At 39.1% G+C, this 27,949-nt stretch overlaps 3 protein-coding genes across 7 annotated transcripts in view; 2 read left to right on the forward strand and 1 right to left on the reverse strand.

The window, feature by feature from the left end:
* LOC141376301 (serine/threonine-protein kinase pim-3-like) lies at positions 1-27,893 on the reverse strand. 3 transcript variants are annotated; one of them, XM_087270181.1, is made up of 15 exons: positions 27,812-27,893; positions 24,727-26,672; positions 23,589-23,753; positions 15,793-15,836; positions 15,306-15,525; positions 15,107-15,173; positions 12,680-14,992; positions 11,538-11,702; positions 4,912-4,956; positions 2,751-3,399; positions 2,469-2,613; positions 2,268-2,350; positions 2,103-2,153; positions 1,716-2,035; positions 1,411-1,590 (listed from the first exon to the last, which is right to left on the reverse strand). In XM_087270181.1, the coding sequence occupies exons 10-15, from the start codon at positions 2,886-2,888 to the stop codon at positions 1,566-1,568; spliced, it is 762 nt and encodes a 253-aa protein (XP_087126307.1). In that variant the 5' UTR covers positions 2,889-3,399; positions 4,912-4,956; positions 11,538-11,702; positions 12,680-14,992; positions 15,107-15,173; positions 15,306-15,525; positions 15,793-15,836; positions 23,589-23,753; positions 24,727-26,672; positions 27,812-27,893; the 3' UTR covers positions 1,411-1,565. The 3 variants fall into 3 exon arrangements, 1 of the variants encoding a protein (XP_087126307.1); XR_015500775.1 differs by lacking the exons at positions 11,538-11,702; positions 12,680-14,992; positions 15,107-15,173; ... (3 more) ...; positions 24,727-26,672; positions 27,812-27,893 and adding exons at positions 5-540; positions 665-698 and having other exon boundaries at positions 4,912-5,224; XR_015500774.1 differs by lacking the exons at positions 11,538-11,702; positions 12,680-14,992; positions 15,107-15,173; ... (3 more) ...; positions 24,727-26,672; positions 27,812-27,893 and adding an exon at positions 1-698 and having other exon boundaries at positions 4,912-5,224.
* tln1 (talin 1) overlaps positions 1-27,949 on the forward strand; it is a 1,269,505-nt gene that overhangs the window by 503,735 nt on the left and 737,821 nt on the right. The window lies entirely within an intron of this gene.
* Positions 5,048-23,298, forward strand: LOC137496555 (uncharacterized). 3 transcript variants are annotated; one of them, XM_087270120.1, is made up of 9 exons: positions 5,048-5,590; positions 6,582-7,298; positions 7,967-8,197; positions 8,386-8,483; positions 8,582-8,632; positions 8,937-9,318; positions 9,402-9,578; positions 9,786-9,915; positions 22,134-22,185. In XM_087270120.1, exons 1-8 carry the CDS (start codon positions 5,461-5,463, stop codon positions 9,902-9,904), a joined length of 1,905 nt encoding a protein of 634 aa, XP_087126246.1. In that variant the 5' UTR covers positions 5,048-5,460; the 3' UTR covers positions 9,905-9,915; positions 22,134-22,185. The 3 variants fall into 3 exon arrangements, with proteins under 3 accessions (XP_087126246.1, XP_087126245.1, XP_087126247.1); XM_087270119.1 differs by lacking the exon at positions 22,134-22,185 and adding an exon at positions 10,076-11,247; XM_087270121.1 differs by lacking the exons at positions 5,048-5,590; positions 6,582-7,298; positions 7,967-8,197; ... (3 more) ...; positions 9,402-9,578; positions 9,786-9,915 and adding exons at positions 17,030-18,081; positions 19,494-19,976; positions 20,134-20,517; ... (3 more) ...; positions 21,545-21,721; positions 21,845-21,974 and having other exon boundaries at positions 22,134-23,298.

The following is a 27,949-nucleotide window of genomic DNA, read 5'->3' on the forward strand; positions in this document are numbered from 1 at the left end:
CCATCAAGATCCTGGCTTGACAGCCATATTTATATTGCAGAAATAAAAACACAAGCATGTAATGCCATTTGAATTTCAAAACAATCAATGTCAATAAAGAAAAAAATTATTTCCAGGTTGGATTATGGAAAATTATAATAATAATAATAATAATAATAAAGTATTGAATACAAGCAATTGTACTCATTGTAAAGTTGTATTGCTGTGAATTGAGAACATTAATTATAAAGTATAAACAATTTTGCTCAGTCCTCCTGGACATTCATCCAGTTGCTAAGACAGTCCAGTCCAGACATCCCAAGTGTCCTGGAAGTTGCAGGAGTATCCCGCAAATGCATAGAGACTCCCGGATGCCCACAAATAAATGATAATGTCCCAGAAATCGCGCGTCTCCCGCCCGGTCCTTAAATACATTGCACACCCCTCTCCACCGCATCCCTCCTGGCTCTTCAGGTATGTCGAGCGCAACTCACCCCCACTGCTCTTCAGGTACGTCTCGTGTGCACACGCCCCTACTCGGATATGTCACTCGCTTAACCCCTGACACAGACACACACACACACAGACAGACAACCCACCGAAGCGACTCCCTTCAGATTCAACACGCATGATCGCTCTGGAGAGCCTGGTGTTGTGATATGAATTGTTTTATACTGAAACTTGCCTTCAAAAGTGCTTCCTTGGTCTTATCCATATTTCTTTGCATGTTGAACACGTCCACCACAACAGGAAGTAAAAAAAAACTGCAACTGCGTTAATTACGTTAATTATTTTGACACATTTTAATATATTAAATCGCATGCGTTAATGCACTAATTTTGACTGCAATAATATATTTTTTACTTTATATAGAGTTAAAATAAATATTTACTATTTTCCCAAGTGTATAAAACTACAACTGTAAGAAATTAAAAAAAATTCAGTACATACTATTAATATTATCTTAGCTTGAACTGACCTGATCCAATCTAATCTCTGAGCTGGTGTGTGTGTGTGTGTGTGTGTGTGTGTGTGTGTGTGTGTGTGTCTTTAGCTCCTTCAGCTTCACACAGAGCCTCACAGATGAAGCAGAGGAAGTTCAGGATCAGGATCTGTTCTCCTCAGTTCCTCTGCCACTCCTGCTCTCCTTCTACAAGTCATTGAAAGCGTTTTTCTACACTGAACCTGACAATACAAGCCGAACCAAGACTGCTGGACTCAGATCAGTGTAATGTCTGTGGCCACCTGTTCAGTGTAACCAGGGAAGGCGCTCAAGATCATCTAAACTGGGCCGATCAGTCGGCGCTGCACTGAGACACCAGCGAATCAGCTGACGGCACTCTATTACACACAACCTTGTCTTCAGAAACACACAACAACACACTTCTGCTCGCTCGCCACGCCATCTCTGAATGTGTCTGAATCTCTTACCTGTTGACAAGCTCCTAGGAAAGGTCAGTCTGCTTCTGGACGTGACCCTCTATGCGCCTCTGAAGGGGAAACGGTCACACAGGATGTTGTAGAGCGTCACTCCTACTGACCTGACTGTAGCTGGAGTGGCATTGTAGCGACGTCTGCGAAACCACTCAGGAGGAGCGAATGCAGGAGTGCCTGAGAGACACAAGAAGACCACAAACATCTGCTCCAAATGCTCCAGTACAGACAAATTCCCTTAAGTTGATCAGCAGACGTTCACAAACATCAACAGAACGTTTCCTTCTGTAACTCAAACCCACCTGCAAAGTATTTGTAGGCCGAGCGCTTCAGCAGATCTCCACAGCCGAAGTCCAGCAGCTTGATGTCCTGGGACTCTGGAGATCAGCAGGTTCTCTGGCTTGACGTCCTGGTGCAGTTCCTTGACCAGACGCTCGTCCAGACAGCCGTTCTCCTCACAGAAGCTCTGGAGATCTTGGCAAGGAGCCAGACGCTCCAGGATCAGGACGTACCGTCTGGGACTGTCAAACCAGTCCAGCAGCTGCAGGACACTGGGGCAGGCAGGAGCTAAAGTGATGTGGGTCTTTAATGCCACCTCCAGCGGCAGCCGACCCTGACCGTCCTGCAGGACAAACCCTCCATTATATCCAGGACTGAATCAAACACCACAGATTCACACCAAAACATACAACTTTCAGTGTCTCGGGGGTCCGGTCCTTCGACATGTACTTGATGTCCACCTGCAGACAGAAAAAGCAGAGTAAATCACACCTGCCTGATGGAGACACATGACATTTACTGACAGCAACATTTCTAAAGTATGTCTGAATGAAGGAGGGAAGAAGATCTCTTACTGGCAGTCCATCAGACCTGCGGACCCCAGCAAACCCAGAGCCGAATCCACCTCGCCCCAGCAACGGGCCCTTCAGGTACAAGTCTGCGACACAGAAGAGCACAAGAAATGAAGAGAGAAGAGAAAACATGCTGCAGTGTCTTCAATGACAAATCATTTCCTAACTGAGCCAGAAGATCTGGAAGATTTGAGCTGTGCTGACCTCTGCGAGAGCGTTTGGCCGGTCTCCGGGAAGAGGTGGACGGTGTTTGCTGGCTGCTGCTTTGCCTTTTTCTCTTGCTGTTCCTCTGGTCTGTGGATGCAGAATCAGCCAAATGTGAAGACAGAGGAGCCAAATATCCAGGAAGCTCAGCGGTGCCGTCCTGTGTGTCTGTGTCCAGAGCTGCTGTCTGGGTGAAAGCAGCACTCCTGGGTCTGGAATGGCTTGAGGTTAAATATAAAATCACAAACAAAAAAACACTTTTACTGCTCACTTTCATCACACTTTCAGAAGGATTATTTCAAATGGACCGTTTTTTATTTTCTTGCTGTTGTTCACAATCACAGAGATTTTAGTGACACCAGTCTGCCAGAAATCAGAGTAGAGGCAGGTGAAGCGTGCAGGAGTAAGAATTGAGAACATTTAGAAAAAAAAGGTATAAATATGACAAACAACGAAACGCAGCTTCCTCCTGCTGTCTCACCAAAACACTCGTCAGATGATGAGCACTCTGAGCTTGTTAAGAAAGGGCCTGTTCCAATAACAATTTCCTGTGAAACGACTGCCAATTCACAAACAGAAATTACTCAGTTCATATGAAAAATTGTTGTTAAATGTTTAAAGTTATAATTTACTCATAGATTTCTTAACAGAAGCTCCAGAGCGAGAAAAATTGTTCTACCAGAAAGACTCTAGGAGGCAGATAAACGTTTGAACATTTATTGTGAATTCTTTGCATGAATGAGAGTTCGTTACGGTCCTTTCATAAAGTTCTTTGGCGTAAGCCCCGTCTATAGTGCAGAACTCTGGATGAGCTGGCAGATCCTGCCTGAAGATGAAGGCAGGGCGAAGCCAACCCCCTGAGTGGAGACGAGGCCGACCTGGTGGTGGTGGTGGTGATGGGGAGGATGGAGGGAAACTTCCGCAACGTCACCTGAATACAGCAAAACAGACTATTTAGATGAGCTTAAATACATGGCTGGCTTGCTTGGTTGTTATAGGCTGACGAGATATCTATTATGAATGACATGACATCTCAGTCTTCCTGGTAGAACCTTCGCTAAAGCTTTCATTTCTCTTTGAGTTTGACAATTGATACTGGAAAGCTGAAAAATGTTGATTTAGTTTCATTAGTTTTTTTTGTGGTGGAGAAGTGGTGCTTGAGGAAGAATGTAGATGTAGATGTAGCACCCACTGACAAACAAATAAAAAAAAAATGTTGTACATTAGGAAGATAAACGTTCCTTTAAATAGTAAAATGTACTTATACTTTACTAAAACCTACTGTGTGTGTGTGTGTGTGTATATATATATAATATATATATATATATATATATATATATATATATATATATATATATCACACACACACACACACACACAGTTGAAGTCTATCTACTACCACTAAATATTAGCCCCCCTGAGAACTAACTAATTAATTAGAACTACCTGTTAACTAGGCAGGTTAGGGTAATTAAGTAAGTTATTGTATAACGATGGTTTGTTCTGTAGACTATCAAAAAAAAAAAAGCTAAAAGGGGCTAATAATTTTAACCTTAAAATGTTTTTTAAAAATTTAAATCTGCTTTTATTCTGGCTGAAATAAAACAAAGACTTTCTCCAGAGGAAAAAACTGTTTTATTTATATATATTATTAAAATATATTCACAGTATATATTTACATTTACATTTAGTCAGATGAAGTCAGAATTATTAGCCCCCTTTGAATTTTTTTCTTTTTTAAAATATTTCCCAAATGATGTTTAACAGAGCAAGGAAATTCCACAGTATGTCTGATAATATTATTTCTTCTGGAGAAAGTCTTATTTGTTTTATTTAGGCTAGAATAAAAGCCGTTTAAAATTTTTTTAAATCCACTTTTAAGGTCAAATTTTTTTTTTCGATAATTTACAGAACAAACAATCATTATACAAAAACTTGCCTAATTACCCTAACCTGCCTAGTTAAAAGAAATCTTTAATATGGTAAAGAGAAATTGGGGAAAAAAATAAATAGGAGCTAATAATTCAGGGGGTTTAATAATTCTGACTTTAACTGTATGTACACACACACACACACACACACACACACACACACACACACACACACACACACACACGCACGCTTTTTGTCCTGCAGTTTATTTCTAAAATGCTAGGGTGCTGACTCTGAAGTGGTTTGAAGCTAAAAGATAAATCACACAACAAACACTTTCACTGGTCACTTTTTTCACTCTTTCTATTGGGACTTGCAGTTTTTATTGAGCAACTCAGCAGTTTTTCATCATTATAATGGTTTAGATATAAACATACATCAATATCTATTTTCAATAAATCTTTTTTGTTACATGTTAACTTCTGTGATCTTTTCATAATTAGTCAAACATCGTACAGCATTAAACAGTGACATACCAATGACAAACTAATGACAAATTAAAAACACTCACCTCCTCTTTCTTCAACTATGTGGCACATGGACAATCTCCTCCAACCTGCAATAAAACAAGGAAATACAAATAAAGTATGAAAATAAATGTAAAACAAAGTAAATAAATAAAACTGTAAATGAAAGAAAAAAACGAAGTGAAAATGAAACAATCAGAAAACAAGAACTGAAATAAAAACTGATTAATGAAGTTGTGCTCTTCATAATTAGTCTCCTCTCGGAAATCCTCCAACGGCTTCAGAAATCTCAGGATTAGCACAGAAATGCTCTGCAAAAGTCGCCTCGTCTCTCAACCAACAGATTGCGATGGGTTTAGGTTGTTTTTATATGCAGACAGAATTTATAACACGCTCAACGAACTTGACCGCCATCTTGGTTCACCCCGCGGCCTGCGCCAGTGCGCCCCCCCCCACCACTGATGACGAATAAATAGAACGAATTCAATTGCCGTTACGTCACTGGACAGAATTCAGAAATTCCTCAGAGTGACAAACGAACGAGTACAGTGAACAGTGATTTAACGACTTTAGCGACTTGTTTTGCATCTCAAATGGCAAATAACACGTCAGCTGCGTTTTTTAATCGAGTTAATACGATCACGACTGAGTTTGTCAACGAAAATCATCGAAGTGACACGATGGCTTCTCCTTCACCTTCTACCGTGATGAGAAGCCCAACAGGTGAGATGAGAGTTTACAAAAACGGTGTATTTCCACGTATTATTTAATAATACAGTAAATTATGAAGTAAAAAGTAAAATAATATTAATATATCGCCATGTAAAGTTATTAGTGTACCGACCTGAGAGGCAAATATGCAACGTCTCTTCATTGTAATGTGATTTTTTTGTGTAGTTATGGTTTTGTGAATTTTTTGTGATTAAGTATACAATCTCTTACTGGTAACAATATATATAGACTGTTAAATGAAGTAATGTGCAAATATAAAACCAACTTCACCTCCATATTAATAAATGTCTACAGCTCTGTTTCTGTAACTGAAGTTCTGGAGCAAGACTTCTGTTTTCATTTGGATTTCTAAGACTGATTGTTAAATGTTTAAAGTTATAATTTACTCACAGATTTCTTACCTGAAGCTCCAGAGCGAGAGAAATTGTTCACTTTAAGTTTGACGATTGCTAATGAAAAGCTGAAAAATGTTGATTTAGGTTTTTTAGTTTTTTTGTGGTGGAGAAGTGGTGCTTCAGGAACAATGTAGATGTAGCACCCACTGACAAACAAATAAAATGCTACATAAATTTGATTAATCATTGTGATGGTGATTGTTAAATAGCTCAAACTATAACTGGCAAAGCTCAGATTATTGACTCAAAGTCAGTTCTTATAATAGTTTGCATTTTGTGTGAGCAGGGGTGAGATGTTTAATTTTGTTAAATAGTTGCTTTTAGGATTTTTCCTGATGTCTAATATGGACTTATGACTTATCGACTATTTGTCAGCTTGTGTTTGTCATTTTACATCATAGAAATGATTTTCAATTCCACATAATTAATTTCAGTTTTCAAACATTTTCTATTATAATTGTACATTTATTATTGTTGTTTGTTTTGTGTGATTGTCTTTTATATGTCTAATTTACAGCAGTTTGTCTATTTTGAACCTGTGGTTAAAGAGTTTTCTAATATTTCCCTGTTCATTTCCTTTATTTCAGAAAATCCAGAGAAAAGGAGGAAAGGGAATAAAGCCTCTGCTTTCTTCAAGAGAGCATGGAAGGCTGTGAAGCGCCCTTTCCTTTGCTGTGGCCGGAACAGAGTGGTTTCCTTTAAACCACAGTCGGATAAAGATGATTTCGAGCATCTGCCTGTTCCAGGTCCCTCCAGGACCGTCGCAGCACATGCAGACCTTGAGCCGGTGTGGCTGCCAGGCCAGGTCTGTGAAGATCTTCAGCCGTTGAGTGTTCCGGGCCCCTCCAGCATCAAGCAAACAGCAGATGTGCCGAATGCAGATCCGGTCGGTCCTGAGTCCTTAACGGCCCTCACAGGTCATGTTGAACCTGAGCAGATGTGTCTGCCAGTCCAGGTCTGCGATAGTTTGGAGTCATTGGCTGTTCCAGGACCATCCAGGATCAAGCCAACGACCGTCGCAGATCATGTTGACCCTGAGCAGATGTGTCCGCCAGTCCAGGTCTGTAAAGACCCTCAGCTGTTGAGTGTTCCGGGCCCCTCCAGGATCAAGCAAACAGCAGATCCGGCCCGTCTTGAGTCCTTAACGGCCCTCACAGGTCATGTTGACACTGAGCTAGTGTGTCTGCCAGGCCAGATCAGTGTCCATGGCCCATCTAATATTAAGAACATGACGGATGCAGATTCGGCCTGTCCTGAGTCGCCTCCGTCTGTTCAAGACCCCTCTGATATTGATGGGACTGATGGTGAGTCATCCTGAATTCGGTTCATTTTATTTCTGCCGTCTGTTTTTTTTTATGCTTTGTTGTTTTTAGCTTATAAATCCGAAAGTGTCATTTGCTGTACTGTTGGTTGTGTATTAATTAATACAGTGCTAAACATATATGAGTGCACCCCCCACAAATCTCTCATTTAAATTCAGATTTTCTATAGGAGGCTTTATAATATTATATTTGTGCATGTACATTAGTTTAGTCAGAACTGAAGCCAAATCTGGAGCTTATCTAACAAAATAACTAAATAATGGTTCAAAAATGAGTAGCCCAAATGTATATGTTCAGGGAAAATATTCAATTAAATTTTCTAAATTAGCAAAAGTCAAAGAGAAACAAAAAATATTGACAATTTTGTTGAAATGTTGTAGTTGGTAAATTTTGCAATATTTGGCATGATATTAATTGTATTATCTTTCCATTTCTAAAGATGTTCTGTGACTAAATTATTATTTTAATAAATGAATCTGTTTGATAAATCTGTTTTGTTCAAATGCACCAATATATATTACCCAGATTCACTGAGAAATAGATAAAAACATTCATTTTCTAAATGGGGTGTACTGCATATATGAATATGCTGAGCGCTGTAGCTGCAGCTCTGTTCATGGAGATGTTTCTGTTTGTTTTCTTCATTTTAGAAAAACCCAAGAAAGGAAGGAAAGGGAAAAGAGTCTCTGCTTTCTTCAAGAGAGTATGGAAGGCTGTAACGCGCCCTTTCCTGTGCTGTGACACGGATGTAGTCCAGCATCTTACACCACAACCTGAGCCAGAGCCCGAGCCAGAGCTGGAAGATAAAGCTGACCCTGAGTCAGTATGTCTGCCAGGCCACGTTGCTAAGGAGCCTAAAGAGGCGTCTGGGTCCTCTAGTGGTAAGTTATCATTCTGTAATTCATAATTTATATAAATCAGTGATCAGTTTACTCCTGCAATTCTGATGGAAGTTTCTGCTTTCAGCTCATTGCAATAATTCCAGATTCAAAGGATAGGAGTCATTTATTTGAACTGTTTCATATCAGACACTCCCAGTAAATCTCCCTGCTCTTTTTCTGTGTTTCAGGATACGATCTGTGTGATTTTGAAGTAGGAGACTTGATTGGAGAAGGAGCTTTTGGCCAGGTGTTTGTGGCATCTCACAAGCGTAGTAAAAGAGTAAAGGTAGAGAACTATTTTTTACATTGTCAACATTTTCCTCTTGATTATTAAATATAAATCATTTGTTGGCTTTAATTTAATTTGTTGTTGTTTTTCCGCAGGTTGCCCTGAAGTGTATCATGAAGCTTAAACAGGACCGCTATCTCAACATTGTAAGTTGAATAATTCACACAACAGTGAAAATGTGCTGACCATTTGCTCATCCTTCACTTGTCCCGTACCTGTCTGGACCACTTTAAACTGAACTCAATAGCAGATATGTTGGAAACAGAGAGTTACTGACTTCCATTGTAGAAAAAGAAAATACTTATGAAGTCACTGCTTACTGGTTTATCAACATTCTTCAAAATATCTTCTTTTGTGTTCAGCATAATATGGAGCTGAGTGATTATTTACTTCGTGAACTTTGTGCCATTCTGCTCTGGTAATATCTTTGAAATCTGTTTTTTTTTCTAGGATGGTCATTCCAAACCTGTGCTTGCGGAAGTGGCAATGATGCTTAAGTTGAAGAATGCTCCGCAATGTCCAAACATCATCAGATTCCACAACTGGATTGAGAATAAGAAAAACGTCATTCTCATTCTGGAGTATGCAGAGTCATGCAAGACCTTGTATCAGTACCTCAGAGATACATTTGAGGTTGAAGAAAACCAAGCACGCCGGTTAATGCGTCAGTTCATTCGAGCTGTTAAGTTCTGCGCTGAGCGTGGAGTTTTCCATGGAGACATACACAGTGCGAACATCCTGGTGACTCAACCCCAATTAGAGCTTAAATTGATCGACTTTGGTTGTGCTCAGCCAATTACCCACAAGCCCCTCAAAAGCAATCAATATCGAGGTGAGTGGCCGTTTTGTGTTAGTTTCTTTGGTCTCAGTATTGTCTTATGAAATGACTGAATTCTGAAAATGTCTCTCTTACAGGAGCTGGACAGTACACGCCACCTGAGGTCTTAAGGCGTCGAGCATTCCATGCTTACCCGGCATACGTGTGGACGATAGGCCTCGTGCTGTATGAAATAATGCATAGACGATTGGCCTTTTACAACAGACAATCAATAATGTTTGGCTCCATTAAGATACACTCCAGGTTATCTAGAGGTAAGCAGACTCTTCTGAACAATCTCAGCCTCGGTGACAGAATAAAATATGTCAGTCACGAGTAAAAAAGGATTAAATATAATGGTTACTGTAGATATTAAAGTGATTTCATTGTGGATGTTTTGTAATTTGATGTAGTGAGATTTAAACACGTTCATGAATCTTGAGTATGCAGACATATTTCACACTCTCTGTGTCACTTTTCAGATTGCCTGAACCTGATTTCCCAGTGTTTCATCCGTAATCCAGTTAACCGGCTGCAGTTACATCTGGTTGAAGAGCACCAGTGGTTCAATCCAACGAGCCCAAATCCTGTGCAGCAGTGAGACAAGAGGAGGTAGAGGAACACACCGAGCACAAAACTACATCTTCAGTCTTTCTTTCCTTCATGCTATTCCTGTTCTTTCCTCTTCTGCTCTTTTTAGAGTCACAAGTCTTCTTTGACAGCCCTTCATATCACTGCTTAAATAACTTTGTGTTGCTTTTCTTCATTTTAGAAAACACTAAAGAAGCGAAGAGGAGAACAGCAGCATTTCCAGAATTTCACAAGACTGTTAAAGTTATTAATTACTCTCTCATGTCATTCCAAACCCCTCAGATCTTACTTTTCAGTGTCAGTGTGTTGATGAGAGCTCTGTCCTGCACTGTGTGTGTGTCGCACTGCTGACGTTTACCTCAGATGTGCCCACGCTTTGTTTAAATGAGAGGAAGTCGCGCAGGCCTCTGGGTTATCCGTCAGCAGTGCGACACACATCCAGTGCAGTACAGGACTTCTGAAGTCATTATTTTTGTTTTAATATTTTTGTGTTTTTCTTTCTGAATTAAAGAAGTTTCACTTCAAACCCCTGACACCTTTCCTCATCTTCAGGAAACAAATGAAAATATTTGAGATGAAATCAAATCATCACACCATGAGAGCTCTGTCCTGCACTGTGTGTGTGTCCAATGCTGACGTTTACCTCAGATGTGCCCACGCTTTGTTTAAATGAGAGGAAGTCGCGCAGGCCTCTGGGTTAAACGTCAGCAGTGCGACACACATACAGTGCACTGCGCTCTTCTGGACGTGCGGTTTGAGGGTCAGAGAGCTCTCAGATTTCATCTCAAATGTTTTAATTTGGGTTCTTGATATGAACTAAACATGAATGTGAACTAAGGACATGAGCTGAGTAATTAATGACAATAATGGTAATGAATGGTGCCTAGACCGCAGCTCTGCACAAGACCTTTGGCCACAGGAGAAATGGTCGTACCCAACCGAGCCTGGTTTCTCTCGAGGTTTTTTCCTTCACTTTTGTCAATTGGTGAAGTTTTGTTCCTCGCCACTGTCGCCGCTGGCTTGCTTGGTTGGGACTTGTGGAGCTGCGCATCGATGGATTTGCTCTTCAGTGTTTGGACTTTCAGCAGTGACAATTAAACCACACTGAACTGAACTGAACTGAACTTCAACTCCAGTGCTGTCACAGTTTTCTCCTCTAAAGTGTCATCAAAGATCTGCTCAACTATTTTCTACCTCATTAATGAATCTGGTGTTCTGTCATAAGAGAGACTGATTGTTTTATAATGAAGTGTTCATGATTGTTTTGTAATGAATTGTTCTTTGAATTGTTTTGTGATGAACTGCTTCTATGTATTGTTGGCTAATAAGTCAAATAAAATCCTGTGAATCAAACTGAAGCTCTGATCATCATTTCTGTGAGTTTTCTAAATGACTCCTTACTCAATTAAAGAGAGAGTTCTCCCTCAACTATTTACTCACGTGCTTCCAAACCGATGAGGTTCTTTCCTCTGTTGAACACTGAAGAAGATACAAATCTGAAAACCTGTAACCATTGATGTCCACAGTAGGAAAACAAACACAATGGAAGTCAATAGTTACAGGTTTCCAGCATTTTTCAAAACATCTTCTTTTGTGTATAACAGAAGAAAGAAACTCATAGTACTTAGTACATAGAAACTCACTGGGAACACAAGCAGCTCTGGGTTCAGGCCTGGAAGAACAGTCTTATGATGGTCAGTGTGATTTGGGCTGTCGCTTGTAGAAGCAGCTGTTCTGCTCAGTTTCTGCCATCACAAGCTGTCCAGTTCCTGTCTGTTCTTCATTGTCCAGCAACATCAAGACAAAATCTACAAAAATAACAGATAAAAGAGAAACATGTTCAATCATTATTGAAAGAAACTCAAGACACCAGTCAATTACATTACAGCACCTTTTAGAAGTAACAATAAAACCTTTTAAACACATTTCTGTCCTCAATTTAAATGTAAAGGAATAGGGAGAGCAATAGTGCTCAAAATAAATGAAGTGATTTATACGTCCTTGTTTATTTGTGCATCACTACTGACAGATATTTAGTCAAATGTTACTTGCAGTTTTTCAGTCTTGCAGTAGCCAAAAACACACTGTATGAGTCAAAATGAGTGATTTTACTGAAGATCATTAGAGGTAAAGATCATATTCCATTAATATATATACAGTTGAAGTCAGAATTATTAGCCCCCCTGAATAATTAGACTGCTTGTCTATTTTCCCCCCAATTTCTGTTTAACGGAGAGAAGATTTCTTCAACACATTTCTAAACATAATAGTTTTAATAACTCATTTCTAATAACTGATTTATCGTTGCCATGATGACAGTAAATAATATTTGACTAGATATTTTTCAAGACACTTTTATACAGCTTAAAGTGACATTTAAAGGCTTAGCTAGGTTAATTAGGTTAGCTAGGCAGGTTAGGGTAATTAGGCAAGTTATTGTACTGTATAACGATGGTTTGTTCTTTAGACTATCGAGAAAAAAATGTAGCTTAAAAGGGCTAATAATTTTGTCTCTAAAATGGTGTTTAAAAAATTAAAAACTGTGTTTATTCTAGCTGAAATAAAACAGATAAGACTTTCTCCAGAAGAAAAAATATTATCAGACATACTGTGAAAATTCCCTTACTCTGTTAAACATCATTTGAAAAATATTTTAAAAAGAAGAAAAAAATTCAAAGGGGGCTAATAATTCTGACTTCAACTGTATAAATTGTAATTAAAGATATCTATAAATTATATTTTTACTGAGCAAATCTAAAACAGACATCTCAAATGATTATTTTACTGGCAATAATAACAATGGATGCTCTCTCATGGCCAAACTGCAGCTCTGCTCATTTCATTCGGCCAGTGGAAAGCTGCTGTTTGTTGCCCTGGCTGAGTCTGGTTTCTCCAAATGTTTGTTCTTCACTTCTGTCAATTGCTGGAGTTTTGCTTCCACTGGCACATCTGACAATCTTGGATGGGGTTGCTGGAGCACTAGAGCACAGAGTCAGATGAACTAGAGATGTCTGGCTACACTAGGTTTGGTCTTTAAAAAACAATGCATTGAGCCACATTAAGCATTAAACTTGAACTAAAATGTTAATTCTAAATCCTTCAGATATAGTCTGATCCATTGTCATACAGTGCTCAGCACAAATGAGTTCACCATTTTTATATTAATTTCTCAGTTAATATATGCTGGAGCATTTAAACAAACCCTTACACAAATAACTGCAGTACAACAACAGTATATAGAAGTATAACTGCAGTAAAATAATGTACAATTGCACAATTGCAATGTAATAAAAGTATAAACACAATACTAATACAGTTCAATAAAGGTCAACAGCAGTATAAGATGCAGTAATCTGGAGTAAAAACTAGTAAACTCTGTCTTTACTGCACTTGTGCTGCTGTAGTCTAATATGCCAGTGCTGTGGTAAGAACTGAACTGCACTTGTGTTCTAAGAGGTTTGTTCTTCAACATCTTTAGGACTATTTTGTACTTTTTTCTGGGATGTGTTTTGGATTGAAGTGATTTTCTGATTAGAATTTTAAGAGTTTATTTGCAAAAACAAATAACAAAACATAACTGCAGTGAACTGAACAGTACAACAGCGACTATAATGCAATAAAGTTCAGTTAAACCTGCAGTACAACTGAAGAAGTCATTCATTCATTCATTTTCTTGTCGGCTTAGTCCCTTTATTAAACCGGGGTCACCACAGCGGAATGAACCGCCAACTTATCCAGCAAGTTTTTACGCAGCGGATGCCCTTCCAGCCGCAACCCATCTCTGGAAAACATCCACACACACACTCATACGCTACGGACAATTTAGCCTACCCAATTCACCTGTACCGCATGCAGTCATGAACAAGTTTTGACAGTGACGGTGATTTGGTGTTTCACAAAAGTTGCAGACACCTTTACCAATATCAAAATGTTTTTGTAAACATCCAGTTATTCTTTACACTGATTAAGAAATACTATGACTACTATAATAAAGAAAATCCGCTCTAAATAGAAAACTAAATAAATTGCTAAATACTCGACACATGAAAGAGTGAAGCATGCAGCCCACAACAAATGTGGAAGCCTATTGCGTATCATATTAAACAAAGGAACTGGCGTCACGTTGACGGTGATGGGGGTGTGTATTCTCTTCTCTCTCCTAAAATACACCACCAGCTCCTTGGTTTTGCAGATGTTGAGTGAGAGGTGGTTTTCCTGACACCACTGCTTCAGAGTGTGCGCCTCCTCTCTGCAGGCCGTCTCATCATTATCTGTGATTAGGCCCACCAGCGTTGTGTCATCAGCAAATTTAACGATGACGTTGGAGCTGTGTTTGGCTGTACAGTCATGTGTGTACAGGGAGTACAGGAGTGGGCTGAGAACACAGCCCTGTGGAGCACCAGTGTTGAGGATCAGTGTGGATGAGGTAATGTTGTTCATTCTGACCTCCTGGCGTCTGCCTGACAGGAGGTCCAGGATCCAGTTGCACAATGAGCTGTGAAGACCCAGAGCCTGGAGCTTCACCACCAGCTTGGCAGGCACCATGGTGTTGAATGCTGAGCTGTAGTCCACAAACAGCATTCTCAAATATTTGTTTTTGTTTTTCAGGTGAGACAGAGCAGTGTGCAGAGTGAAAGCAATTGCATCATCAGTGGAGCGGTTATTTCTGTATGCAAATTGCAGAGGGTCAGTGTGAGCGGGCAGGACAGAGAAGATGTGCTTTTTAATCAGCTTCTCAAAGCTCTTGCTGAAGATAGGTGTCAGAGCAATCGGACGCCAGTCATTTAGGCATGTGGTTAGACAGCCATTCTCCTCACAGAAGCTCTGGAGATCTTGGCAAGAAGCCGGACGCTCCAGGATCAAGACGTACCATCTGGGACGGTCAAACCAGTCCAGCAGCTGCAGGACACTGGGGCAGGCAGGAGCTGAAGTGATGTGGGTCTTTCATGCCACCTCCAGCGGCAGCCGACCCTGACCATCCTGCAGGACAAACCCTCCATTATATAAAGGACTGAATCAAACACCACAGACTCACACCAAAACATACAACTTTCAGTGTCTCGGGGGTCCGGTCCTTTGACACGTACTTGATGTCCACCTGCAGACAGAAAAAGCAGAGTAAATCACACCTGCCTGATGGAGACACATGACATTTACTGACAGCAACATTTCTAAAGCATGTCTGAATGAAGGAGTGAAGAAGATCTCTTACTGGCAGTCCATCAGACCTGCGGACCGCAGCAAACACAGCCGAATCCACCTCGTCCCAGCAACGGGCCCTTCAGGTACAAGTCAGCAACACAGAAGAGCACAAGAAATGAAGAGAGAAGAGAAAACATGCTGCAGTGTCTTCAATGACAAATCATTTCCTAACTGAGCCAGAAGATCTGGAAGATTTGAGCTGTGCTGACCTCTGCGAGAGCGTTTGGCCGGTCTCCGGGAAGAGGTGGACGGTGTTTGCTGGCTGCTGCTTTGCCTTTTCCTCTTGCTGTTCCTCTGGTCTGTGGATGCGGAATCAGCCAAATGTGAAGGCAGAGGAGAAAATATCCAGGAAGCTCAGCGGTGCCGTCCTGTGTGTCTGTGTCCAGAGCTGCTGTCTGGGTGAAAGCAGCACTCCTGGGTCTGGAATGGCTTGAGGTTAAATATAAATCACACACAGAAACACTTTTACTGCTCACTTTTATCACACTTTCAGAAGGAACGTGCAGTTTTTATTGAGCAACTCTGCAGTTTCCATCATTATAATTGTTTTAAACAATAAAAACAAACATTAAAACATTTTTTATTATTTTTTTGTTTCATGTTACTTCTGTGATCTTTTTCATATCAATCAATCATCGTACAGCATCATTCAGTGACAAACCAATGACAAACTAATGACAAATTAAAAACACTCACCTCTCTTTCTTCACCCATGTGGGACATGGACAATCTCCTCCAACCTGCAATAAAACAAGAAAATACAGATAAAATATGAAAATTTATTTAAAACAGAGGAAATTAAGGAAAAATAAGAACAAAAAGAAGTGAAAATAAGAAAAGTAAAACAAAACAAATGTTTAACGAAACAATCAGAAAACAAGAACTGAAATAAAAACTGATTAATGAAGTTGTGCTCTTTATAATTAGTCTTCTCTCAGAAATCCTCGAACAGCTCAAGAAATCTCAGGATCCGCACAGAAATGCTCTGCAACCTCGCCTCGTCTCTCAACCAACAGATTGCGATGGATTTGATTGTGTTTATATGCAGTCCGAATTTATATCAACACGCGTTGCTATAGCAATTAAAATAAAAGCGCATTAAAAGATTTTGTAATAAAATTAGAAAGAAATTAAATAAAATTCCGGAATAATTTTAAGAGGCCTTACATTTACGCGAGAAGTGACGTCAGGGAAGTTAGTCACATGACCTTTTGTAATGCCCTGCTTTAGCCTGAATCGTCAATAATCGTATATAATTATAATATAATAAATATAATAATATAATAATAATAATGCAATATAATAGTCAATAATTTAGCGTAAATAATAATAAATATGATCCTCAGAAAAGAATCCAATAACTGTTCTGGAAGCAGTTTATGATGCCTGTAGATTTCATGAATGGAGAATAATATCATCATCGTTCACATTTTCCTTTAAGTATTTATTTCATTTTATTATTGTTTTATTCCATTTGATTCGTTTTATTTTTTATTAGACTGAAATTATCAAATTAAAATGTTCAATTAATATTAAATGGCAGCTGCTGTTTACCACAAAACCATTAATAAAGTGTCCAGCACCAAAAGTGTTTTATATAATGAGTCAAATCCACTGATAATGATCATATTTTAGCGATTATATAATGATTGTCATTATCAGTGAATTTGACTCATTAAAAGGGAAGGACATTATAATAATTATTACTGTTGTTATTGTTTTATTATTCAGATGGACAATTTCTAGTGAGGTTATTTGTGCGGTCCAGTTTGTTATTTGCCTAATAAATCACAAAACATTTTCTCTTTCTCTTGTGGACTAATAATTTATAGACTATTTTAGCCCAACCCTTCATATTTCTCATTCAACTTTTTACATGTGAAGCACAAATGTCCACTTATTATTGACTGTGATATAAAACTTTAATACATGTTTGTAAATTTATTGATAAATACATTGAATTCAGGTTTGTATACTTTATTGGTAAAAGATAATGAATGTATCTTCGCTGGTGCTGCTCGTACAGCTGCAGTTTATACTGATATTTCTGATATAATTTGATAATAATTGCTGAAGCTTTTATCAGGGTGTGTGTCACACTTTATTTGTTATAAATTTATTATCTGACAAAAACAACAACTGAGTTGTGGATCTCAACAAAACTTGACCGAGCAGAGCGCCGTTATGGATCACCCCGCACAGCTCACCGATTTTTTTTTCTTCATTGATTTTATTTTATTTGTATTTTTTTTATTGACTTCAATAATAAACGTACAAAATCCAATTTTACACAAAAAATAATGATAATAACAGATCAGGAAAAATTATATAAACATATAAAAAATTTAATTAAAAGAGAAACAAAAGAGAGAAAAATATAAATAAATAAAATTAAACAGAGATACATACATAACACAAATACAGCAAGAGGAAACAAGGACTTATGTATCCGTGATATTTCCAAAATATTTATCAGAATAATCCAAGAATCTATCACTTTTCTTGTTATTAACTAGTCTAGGGGTTTTATTAAAAACATCAATTTCTATTAAAAAATGTGAAATAGAAGGCTGCGAATTGGAGAATTTTTATTTGTGAATAAAATATTTTCCATACAAAATAAAAAAGTTAATAATGTAGTTCTCTGATATCAGTTTTACTGTCATAGTAACAAAAAATATCTTGAAGTTGTAAGGGTCTGGAAGAAGCAATGTAGCTCACTTCACCTATGATGTCATAAATAGAACGCCGTTACGTCATAGGACAGAACACAGTTCAGAAATTCCTCAGAGTGACAAACGAACGAGTAGAGTGAACAGTGATTATCGACTTTAGCGACTTGTTTTGCATCTCAAATGGCAAATAACACGTCAGCTGCGTTTTTTACTCGACTTAATTTGATTAAGACAGTATTTGTCAACCATAATCATCAAAGTGACACGATGGCTTCTCCTACACCTCCTACCGGTATGAGAAGCCCAACAGGTGAGATGACAGTTTACAAAAACAGTGTATTTTCACGCATTATTTAATAAAAAATATAATAATAATAATATAATATAGCCATAAAAGCGAATTGCCGACTTAAGAGTCAAATATTCAACCTCTCGTGTTTGTAATTGTGTAGTGTAGTTGTGATATTGAATATTTTCTGACTCTGTGATTTGAGCCCTGCTGATATTTTATGTATCGACATTCTGGCTTTTAGGTTTCTCATTTCCACTCAACAGAAATTGTGCCTTGTTAACTTTACTAATAAAAACATTTTAATAATACTTTAATTTAAATCCTTTGTGTAGACCTGCACAGTAATGTTCTTAGTTTTTGATGGTGTGGAGGAATATTTGTTATATTTTAGCAAACTGAGTGAGAATATTATATTTAAGTCTTTATTTGTTCAAGCAGGGATGAATTAATACAATTGAGGTAAAGTTGGTTTAATATTCACACATTCTGACTTTCTCCTTAATAATATAAAAGAAAAATATTGTTTCAAATTCTAAATGGGGAAATATTTTAACAGTCAATGACTATCATCATATAACAGTGTTTACAGTCAGTTAAATAGTGCTAATGTTGATTTGAAGTCATAATTACATGCGATTTCAGACCCAATATTGGTAAACAACTTATACGAACTGTTAAATGAACAAATGTGCAAATATAAAACCAACTTCACCTCCATAATAATAAATGTCTAGAGCTCTGTTTCTGTGACTGAAGTTCTGGAGCAAGACTTCTATTTTCATTTGGATTTCTAAGACTAATTGTTAAATGTTTAAAGTTATAATTTACTCACAGATTTCTTACCTGAAGCTCCAGAGCGAGAGGAATTGTTCTCTTTGAGTTTGACAATTGCTAATGAAAAGCTGAACAATGTTGATTTAGGTTCATTAGTTTTTCTGTGGTGGAGAAGTGGTGCTTGAGGAAGAATGTAGATGTAGATGTAGCACCCACTGACAAACAAATAAAAGGCCAAATTAATGTGATTAAACATTGTGATGGTGATTGTTAAATAGCTCAAACTATAACTGGTAAAACTCAGAATATTGACTCTAAGTCAGTTCTTATAATAGTTTGCATTTTGTGTGAGCAGGAGTGAGATGTTTAATTTTGTTAAATAGTTGCTTTTAGGTTTTTTCCTGATGTCTAATATGGACTTATGACTTACAGACTATTTGTCAGCTTGTGTTTGTCATTTTACATCTTAGAAATGATTTGCAAATCCACATAATTAATATCAGTTTTCAAACATTTTCTATTATAATTGTACATTTATTATTGTTGTTTGTTTTGTGTGATTGTCTTTTATATGTCTAATTTACTGCAGTTTGTCTATTTTGAACCTGTGGTTAAAGAGTTTTCTAATATTTCCCTGTTCATTTCCTTTATTTCAGAAAATCCAGAAAAAAGGAGGAAAGGGAATAAAGCCTCTGCTTTCTTCAAGAGAGCATGGAAGGCTGTGAAGCGCCCTTTCCTTTGCTGTGGCCGGAACAGAGTGGCTCCATTTGAACCACAGTCGGATATCGATGATTGCGAGCATCTGCCTGTTCCAGGTCCCTCCAGGACCGTCGCAGCACATGCAGACCTTGAGCCGGTGTGGCTGCCAGGCCAGGTCTGTGAAGACCCTCAGCCGTTGAGTGTTCCGGGCCCCTCCAGGATCAAGCAAACAGCAGATCCGGCCCGTCCTGAGTCCTCAACGGCCCTGACAGGTCATGTTGACACTGAGCTGGTGTGTCTGCCAGGCCAGATCTGGGAAGATCCTCAGCCAATCAGTGTCCATGGCCTCGCCAATATTAAGAACATGACGGATGCAGATTCGGCCTGTCCTGAGTCGCCTCCGTCTGTTCAAGACCCCTCTGATATTGATGGGACTGATGGTGAGTCATCCTGAATTTGGTTCATCTGATATTTTTAAGCTTTGTTGTTTTTAGCTTGTAAATCAGACAGTGTCATTTGTTGTGCTGTTGGTTGTGTATTAATTAGTAGCTGCAGCTCTGTTCATGGAGATGTTTCTGTTTGTTTTCTACATTTTAGAAAAACCCAAGAAAGGAAGGAAAGGGAAAAGAGTCTCTGCTTTCTTCAAGAGAGTATGGAAGGCTGCAACGTGCCCTTTCCTGTGCTGTGACACCGATGTAGTCCAGCATCTTACACCACAACCTGAACCTGAACCTGAGCCAGAGCCAGAGTCAGAGTCAGATTCCGAGTCCGAGTCCGAGCCTGAGCCTGAGTCAGCGCCAAAATCCGAGTCCGAGCCCGAGCTCCGGCCAGAGTCTGAGCCAGGGCTGGAGAATGAAGCTGATCCTGAGGCAGTGCCTGCTGAAATTATGCCTGAAATCGCAGAACCCGCTGACCCTGAGTCAGTATGTCTGCCAGGCCCAGCTCCTGAAGAGCCTAAAGAGGCTTCTGTGCCCACTCGTAGTAAGTCATCATTTCCTTCTGTAACTCATAATTAATATAATTAGTGATCAATTTACTCCTGTAATTCTGGTAGAAGTTACTGCTTTCAGCTCATTGCATTAGATCCAGATTTAAAGGATTTATTAGTCTTTTATTTGATCCGTTTCATACCAGACAATCCAAGTAAATCTCCCTGCTCTTTTTCTGTGTTTCAGGATTTGATTTGTCTGACTTTAAAGTAGACAGCATGATTGGAGAAGGAGCTTTTGGCAAGGTGTATGTGGCATCTCACAAACTTCGTGAAAGTGAAAAGGTAGAGAACTATTTTTTACATTCAGTCAGCATTTTCCTCCTAATTATTAAATATTAATAGTTTGTTGGCTTTAATTTGCCACTTACTTTGAAAAATTGACTGTTTTTTTTCGCAGGTTGCCCTGAAGTCTATAACCAAGCTTAAACAGGACCAATATCTCAACATTGTAAGTTGAATAATTCACACAACAATAACATTTTCCAGTTTTTGTTTCTGTACTTTGTTTCATTCTGCTCTGGTAATATCTTTGAAATCTGTTGTTCTTTCTAGGATGGTCATTCCACACCTGTGCTTGCGGAAGTGGCAATGATGCTTAGGTTGATGAATGCTCCGCAATGCCCAAATATCATTGGATTACACGACTGGATTGAGAATGAGAGCAGCTTCCTTCTCGTCTTGGAGTACCCAGAGTCAAGCCGGACCTTGGCTGATTACATCACAGTGAGATGGCGAATTAGTGAAAAGCGAGCACGCCGGTTAATTCGTCAGTTGATCCGAGCTGTAAAGTTCTGCACTGAGCGTGGAGTTTTCCATGGCGATATCCACACGGAGAACATCCTGGTGACGAAACCCCGATTACAGCTCAAATTGATCGACTTTGGTTGTGCTTGGCCAATTACCAGCGAGCCTTTCAACAGCAGTGAATTTCGAGGTGAGTTGGCGTTTTGTGTTAGTTTCTTTGCTCACAGTATTGTCTTATGAAATGACTGAATTCTGAAAATGTCTCTCTTATAGGAGCCAGTGGGATCACGCCACCTGAGGTTTTCAAGGATCCCACATTCTATGCTGACCCGGCAAACATTTGGCAAATAGGCAGCGTGCTGTACGATATATTGCATGCAGAATTGCCCTTTTCTGACAAAGATTCAGTAATGTTTGCATCCCTTGAGACACACCCCAGGTTAACTCCAGGTAAGCAGACACCTCTGAACAATCTCAGCCTCAGTGACAGAATAAAATATGTCAGTCACGAGTAAAAAAGCATTGAATATAATGGTTACATACATATTTCACACTCTCTGTGTCACTTTTCAGTATGCCAGAACCTGCTTTCCCAGTGTTTGGCCCGCTGTCCACTTGAGCGGCTGCAGTTACATCAGTTAGAAAAGCACCGGTGGTTCAATCCAACGACCCCAAATCCTGCGCAGCAGTTAAACAAGAGGAGGTAGAGGAACACACCGAGCACAAAACTACATCTTCAGTCTTTCTTTCCTTCATGCTATTCCTGTTCTTTCCTCTTCTGCTCTTTTAGAATCACAAGTCTTATTTGACAGCCCTTCATATCACTGCTTAAATAACTTTGTGTTGTTTTTCTTCATTTTAGAAAACACTAAAGTGAGAAAGTGGAAAGCACAATTAAAGTCACTAAACTAGCATTATCAGTTATTAATTACTCCCTCATGTCATTCCAAACCCCTCAGATCTTACTTTTCAGTGTCAGTGTGTTGATGAGAGCTCTGTCCTGCACTGTGTGTGTGTCCACTGCTGACGTTTACCTCAGATGTGCCCACGCTTTGTTTAAATGAGAGGAAGTCGCGCAGGCCTCTGGGTTATCCGTCAGCAGTGCGACACACATCCAGTGCAGTACAGGACTTCTGAAGTCATTATTTTTGTTTAAATCATTTTGTTTTTCTTTCTGCATTAAAGAAGTTTCGCTCCAAACCCCTGACACCTTTCCTCATCTTCAGAAAACAAATGAAAAGATTTGAGATGAAATCAAATCATCACACCATGAGAGCTCTGTCCTGCACTGTGTGTGTGTTCACTGCTGACGTTTACCTCAGATGTGCCCACGCTTTGTTTAAATGAGAGGAAGTCGCGCAGGCCTCTGGGTTAAACGTCAGCAGTGCGACACACATACAGTGCACTGCGCTCTTCTGGACGTGCGGTTTGAGGGTCAGAGAGCTCTCAGATTTCATCTCAAATGTTTTAATTTGGGTTCTCGATATAAACTAAACATGAATTTGAACTAAGGACATGAGCTGAGTAATTAATGACAATAATGGTAATGAATGGTGCCTAGACCGCAGCTCTGCACAAGACCTTTGGCCACAGGAGAAATGGTCGTACCCAACCGAGCCTGGTTTCTCTCGAGGTTTTTTCCTTCACTTTTGTCAATAGGTGAAGTTTTGTTCCTCGCCACTGTCGCCGCTGGCTTGCTTGGTTGGGACTTGTGGAGCTGCGCATCGATGGATTTGCTCTTTAGTGTTTGGACTTTCAGCAGTGACAATTAAACCACACTGAACTGAACTGAACTGAACTTCAACTCCAGTGCTGTCACAGTTTTCTCCTCTAAAGTGTCATCAAAGATCTGCTCAACTATTTTCTACCTCATTAATGAATCTGGTGTTCTGTCATAAGAGAGACTGATTGTTTTATAATGAAGTGTTCATGATTGTTTTGTAATGAATTGTTCTTTGAATTGTTTTGTGATGAACTGCTTCTATGTATTGTTGGCTAATAAGTCAAATAAAATCCTGTGAATCAAACTGAAGCTCTGATCATCATTTCTGTGAGTTTTCTAAATGACTCCTTACTCAATTAAAGAGAGAGTTCTCCCTCAACTATTTACTCACGTGCTTCCAAACCGATGAGGTTCTTTCCTCTGTTGAACACTGAAGAAGATACAAATCTGAAAACCTGTAACCATTGATGTCCACAGTAGGAAAACAAACACAATGGAAGTCAATAGTTACAGGTTTCCAGCATTTTTCAAAACATCTTCTTTTGTGTATAACAGAAGAAAGAAACTCATAGTACTTAGTACATAGAAACTCACTGGGAACACAAGCAGCTCTGGGTTCAGGCCTGGAAGAACAGTCTTATGATGGTCAGTGTGATTTGGGCTGTCGCTTGTAGAAGCAGCTGTTCTGCTCAGTTTCTGCCATCACAAGCTGTCCAGTTCCTGTCTGTTTTTCATTGTCCAGCAACATCAAGACAAAATCTACAAAAATAACAGATAAAAGAGAAACATGTTCAATCATTATTGAAAGAAACACAAGACACCAGTCAATTACATTACAGCACCTTTTAGAAGTATCCAACAATAACTTTTAAACACATTTCTGTCCTCAATTTAAATGTAAAGGAATAAGGAGAGCAATAGTTCTTAAAATAAATGAAGAGTTTTATATGTCCTCCTTGTTTATTTGTGCATCACTACTGACAGATATTTAGTCAAATGTTACTTGCAGTTCTTCAGTCTTGCAGTAGCCAAAAACACACTGTATGAGTCAAAATGAGTAATTTTACTGAAGATCATTAGAGGTAAAGATCATATTCCATTAATATATATACAGTTGAAGTCAGAATTATTAGCCCCCCTGAATAATTAGACTGCTTGTCTATTTTCCCCCCAATTTCTGTTTAACGGAGAGAAGATTTCTTCAACACATTTCTAAACATAATAGTTTATTAACTCATTTCTAATAACTGATTTATCTTTGCCATGATGACAGTAAATAATATTTGACTAGATATTTTTCAAGACACTTTTATACAGGTTAAAGTGACATTTAAAGGCTTAGCTAGGTTAATTAGGTTAGCTAGGCAGGTTAGGGTAATTAGGCAAGTACTGTATAACGATGGTTTGTTCTGTAGACTATCAAAAAAAAAGTAGCTTAAAAGGGCTAATAATTTTGTCCCTAAAATGGTGTTTAAAAAATTTAAAACTTTGTTTATTCTAGCAGAAATAAAACAAATAAGACTTTCTCCAGAAGAAAAAATATTATCAGACATACTGTGAAAATTCCCTTACTCTGTTAAACATCATTTGAAAAATATTTTAAAAAGAAGAAAAAAAATTCAAAGGGGGCTAATAATTCTGACTTCAACTGTATACAATGGGATTAAAGATATCTATAAATTATATTTTTACTGAGCAAATCTAAAACAGACATCTCAAATGATTATTTTACCGGCAACAATAACAATAGATGCTCTCTCATGGCCAAACTGCAGCTCTGCTCATTTCATTCGGCCAGTGGAAAGCTGCTGTTTGTTGGCCTGGCTGAGTCTGGTTTCCCCAAAAGTTTGTTCTTCACTTCTGTCAATTGCTGGAGTTTTGCTTCCACTGGCACATCTGACAATCTTGGATGGGGTTGCTGGAGCACTAGAGCACAGAGTCAGATGAACTAGAGATGTCTGGCTACACTAGGTTTGGTCTTAAAAACAGTTTCAATGCATTGAGCCACATTAAGCATTAAACTTAAACTAAAATGTTAATTCTAAATCCTTCAGATATAGTCTGATCCATTGTCATACAGTGCTCAGCACAAATGAGTTCACCATGTTTATATCAATTTCTCAGTTAATATATGCTGGAGCATTTAAACAAACCCTTACAAAAATAACTGCAGTACAACAACAGAATATAGAAGTATAACTGCAGTAAAATAATGTACAATTGCACAATCGCAATACAATAAAGTATAAACACAGTACAAATAGAGTTCAATAAAGTTCAACAGCAGTATAAGATGCAGTAATCTGGAGTAAAAACTAGTAAACTCTGTCTTTACTGCACTTGTGCTGCTGTAGTGTAATATGCCAGGGCTGTGGTAAGAACTGAACTGCACTTGTGTTCTAAGAGGTTTGTTCTTCAACATCTTCAGGACTATTTCGTACTTTTTTCTGGGATGTGTTTTGGATTAAAGTGATTTTCTGATTAGAATTTTAAGAGTTTATTTGCAAAAACAATTAACAAAACATAACTGCAGTGAACTGAACAGTACAACAGCGACTATAATGCAATAAAGTTCAGTTAAACCTGCAGTACAACTGAAGAAGTCATTCATTCATTCATTTTCTTGTCGGCTTAGTTCCTTTATTAAACCGGGGTCACCACAGCGGAATGAACCACCAACTTATCCAGCAAGTTTTTACGCAGCGGATGCCCTTCCAGCCGCAACCCATCTCTGGAAAACATCCACACACACACTCATACGCTACGGACAATTTAGCCTACCCAATTCACCTGTACCGCATGCAGTCATGAACAAGTTTTGACAGTGACGGTGATTTGGTGTTTCCCAAAAGTTGCAGACGCCTTTACCAATATCAAAATGTTTTTGTAAACATCCAGTTATTCTTTACACTGATTAAGAAATACTATGACTACTATAATAAAGAAAATCCGCTCTAAATAGAAAACTAAATAAATTGCTAAATACTCGACACATGAAAGAGTGAAGTATGCAGCCCACAAGAAATGTGGAAGCCTATTGCGTATCATATTAAACAAAGGAACTGGCGTCCACCGGCGTCACGTTGACGGTGATGGGGGTGTGTATTCTCTTCTCTCTCCTAAAATACACCACCAGCTCCTTGGTTTTGCAGATGTTGAGTGAGAGGTGGTTTTCCTGACACCACTGCTTCAGAGTGTGCACCTCCTCTCTGCAGGCCGTCTCATCATTATCTGTGATTAGGCCCACCAGCGTTGTGTCATCAGCAAATTTAACGATGACGTTGAAGCTGTGTTTTGCTGTACAGTCATGTGTGTACAGGGAGTACAGGAGTGGGCTGAGAACACAGCCCTGTGGAGCACCAGTGTTGAGGATCAGTGTGGATGAGGTAACGTTGTTCATTCTGACCTCCTGGCGTCTGCCTGACAGGAGGTCCAGGATCCAGTTGCACAATGAGCTGTGAAGACCCAGAGCCTGGAGCTTCACCACCAGCTTGGCAGAGACCATGGTGTTGAATGCTGAGCTGTAGTCCACAAACAGCATTCTCAAATATGTGCTTTTGTTTTCCAGGTGAGACAGAGCAGTGTGCAAGGTGAAAGCAATTGCATCATCAGTGGAGCGGTTATTTCTGTATGTAAATTGCAGAGGGTCAGTGTGAGCGGGCAGGACAGAGCAGGGGCCTCATGTACGAAGACTTGCGTGGAAATCCTACTAAAACATTGCGTACGCACAAAGCTGTAAATGTGCGTACGCAGAAAAAAATTCAAATGTATGAAACAATGCGTACGCCGAATCTCACGTATATTCTATTGTACATCCGAATGAACGTGAAACTGAGCGCAACATGCACGAGCACAAAACCCCTCCCTGCCTCCTCCCCCGTATGAATATGCTAATGACTCTATTTTGGCAAAACCCAAGGAAAAAGCAATGGCAAAAGCATGCGAAAAGAGAAACTTTGAACCGAATGTGAATAAGAGGTGCAACTTTCGAAGGTAGACCGAAGAAAAACTGTGTTTTTTGCAAGTTTGTCCACCAGAATTAATAACAAAAGAAAAAATTGAGTGGGAGAGTTTAGCTGATGCGGTTAACACAGTTGGGTCTGAACATCGCACTGAGTGGGGTAAACAGGAAATAGTGTGATTTATATGTGTAAAATGTTGCAGCAGCCTTAACAGTCTAAGTGGCGCAGCTCGTAAAACGCATGTCAACATGTTTTGACACGTTCGAGCATGAACTCGGTTCGAATCCAGCGTCTGATTAACTCATTTTCCTTTTTTCCCCCGCTACATATCAGATTTTGCCAACTATTTATCACGAAGAAGACAAGTATGAATCATTAATAAGTCTGTGCATCATATTTTATTTGCAAATTTATTGAATGGAAATGTTTCTGATTCACGTATGCAAATTCATCTTCAGATGGCGCCTTTATAGCAATGTGCGAGCAGTAGATCGCCCCCATTACATTGGGAAAACAGGCGACCGCTGCAAATTGCGCTTTAATGTTTGGCTGGTCAACTGTATGGTATGGAAATCTTATATACCTGCTAGATGAACCTGTCTCATACAGCTGTCAATGCACGGCTCAAAGACACTTTGTAGAGAGCAATTTAACACAACTGCCTCTAGGAGTCGTTAATGGAAATAAAACAGACACGCACAAAAAACGTGCTTTATGGCTGGCGTGGAGCTGCGCACATTCCCACGTTCAGTTCATCGTTAGTAAATCCAAACGTGAGCGATTCTGAGCGTGAAACCTGGCGTACGCAAAGTTTTTGTGCGTACGCAGCGTTGATACATGAGGCCCCAGATGTGCTTTTTAATCAGCTTCTCAAAGCACTTGCTGCAGATTGGTGTCTGAGCAATCGGACGCCAGTCATTTAAGCACGTGGTTTTAGCTGATTTCGGTATGGGCACAATAGTAGCTGTCTTAAAGCATGTGGGAACCACAGAC

Source organism: Danio rerio, chromosome 10 (assembly GCF_052040795.2).
Source record: "Danio rerio strain M-AB ecotype USA chromosome 10, GRCz13ab, whole genome shotgun sequence".
Lineage (NCBI taxonomy): Eukaryota > Metazoa > Chordata > Actinopteri > Cypriniformes > Danionidae > Danio > Danio rerio.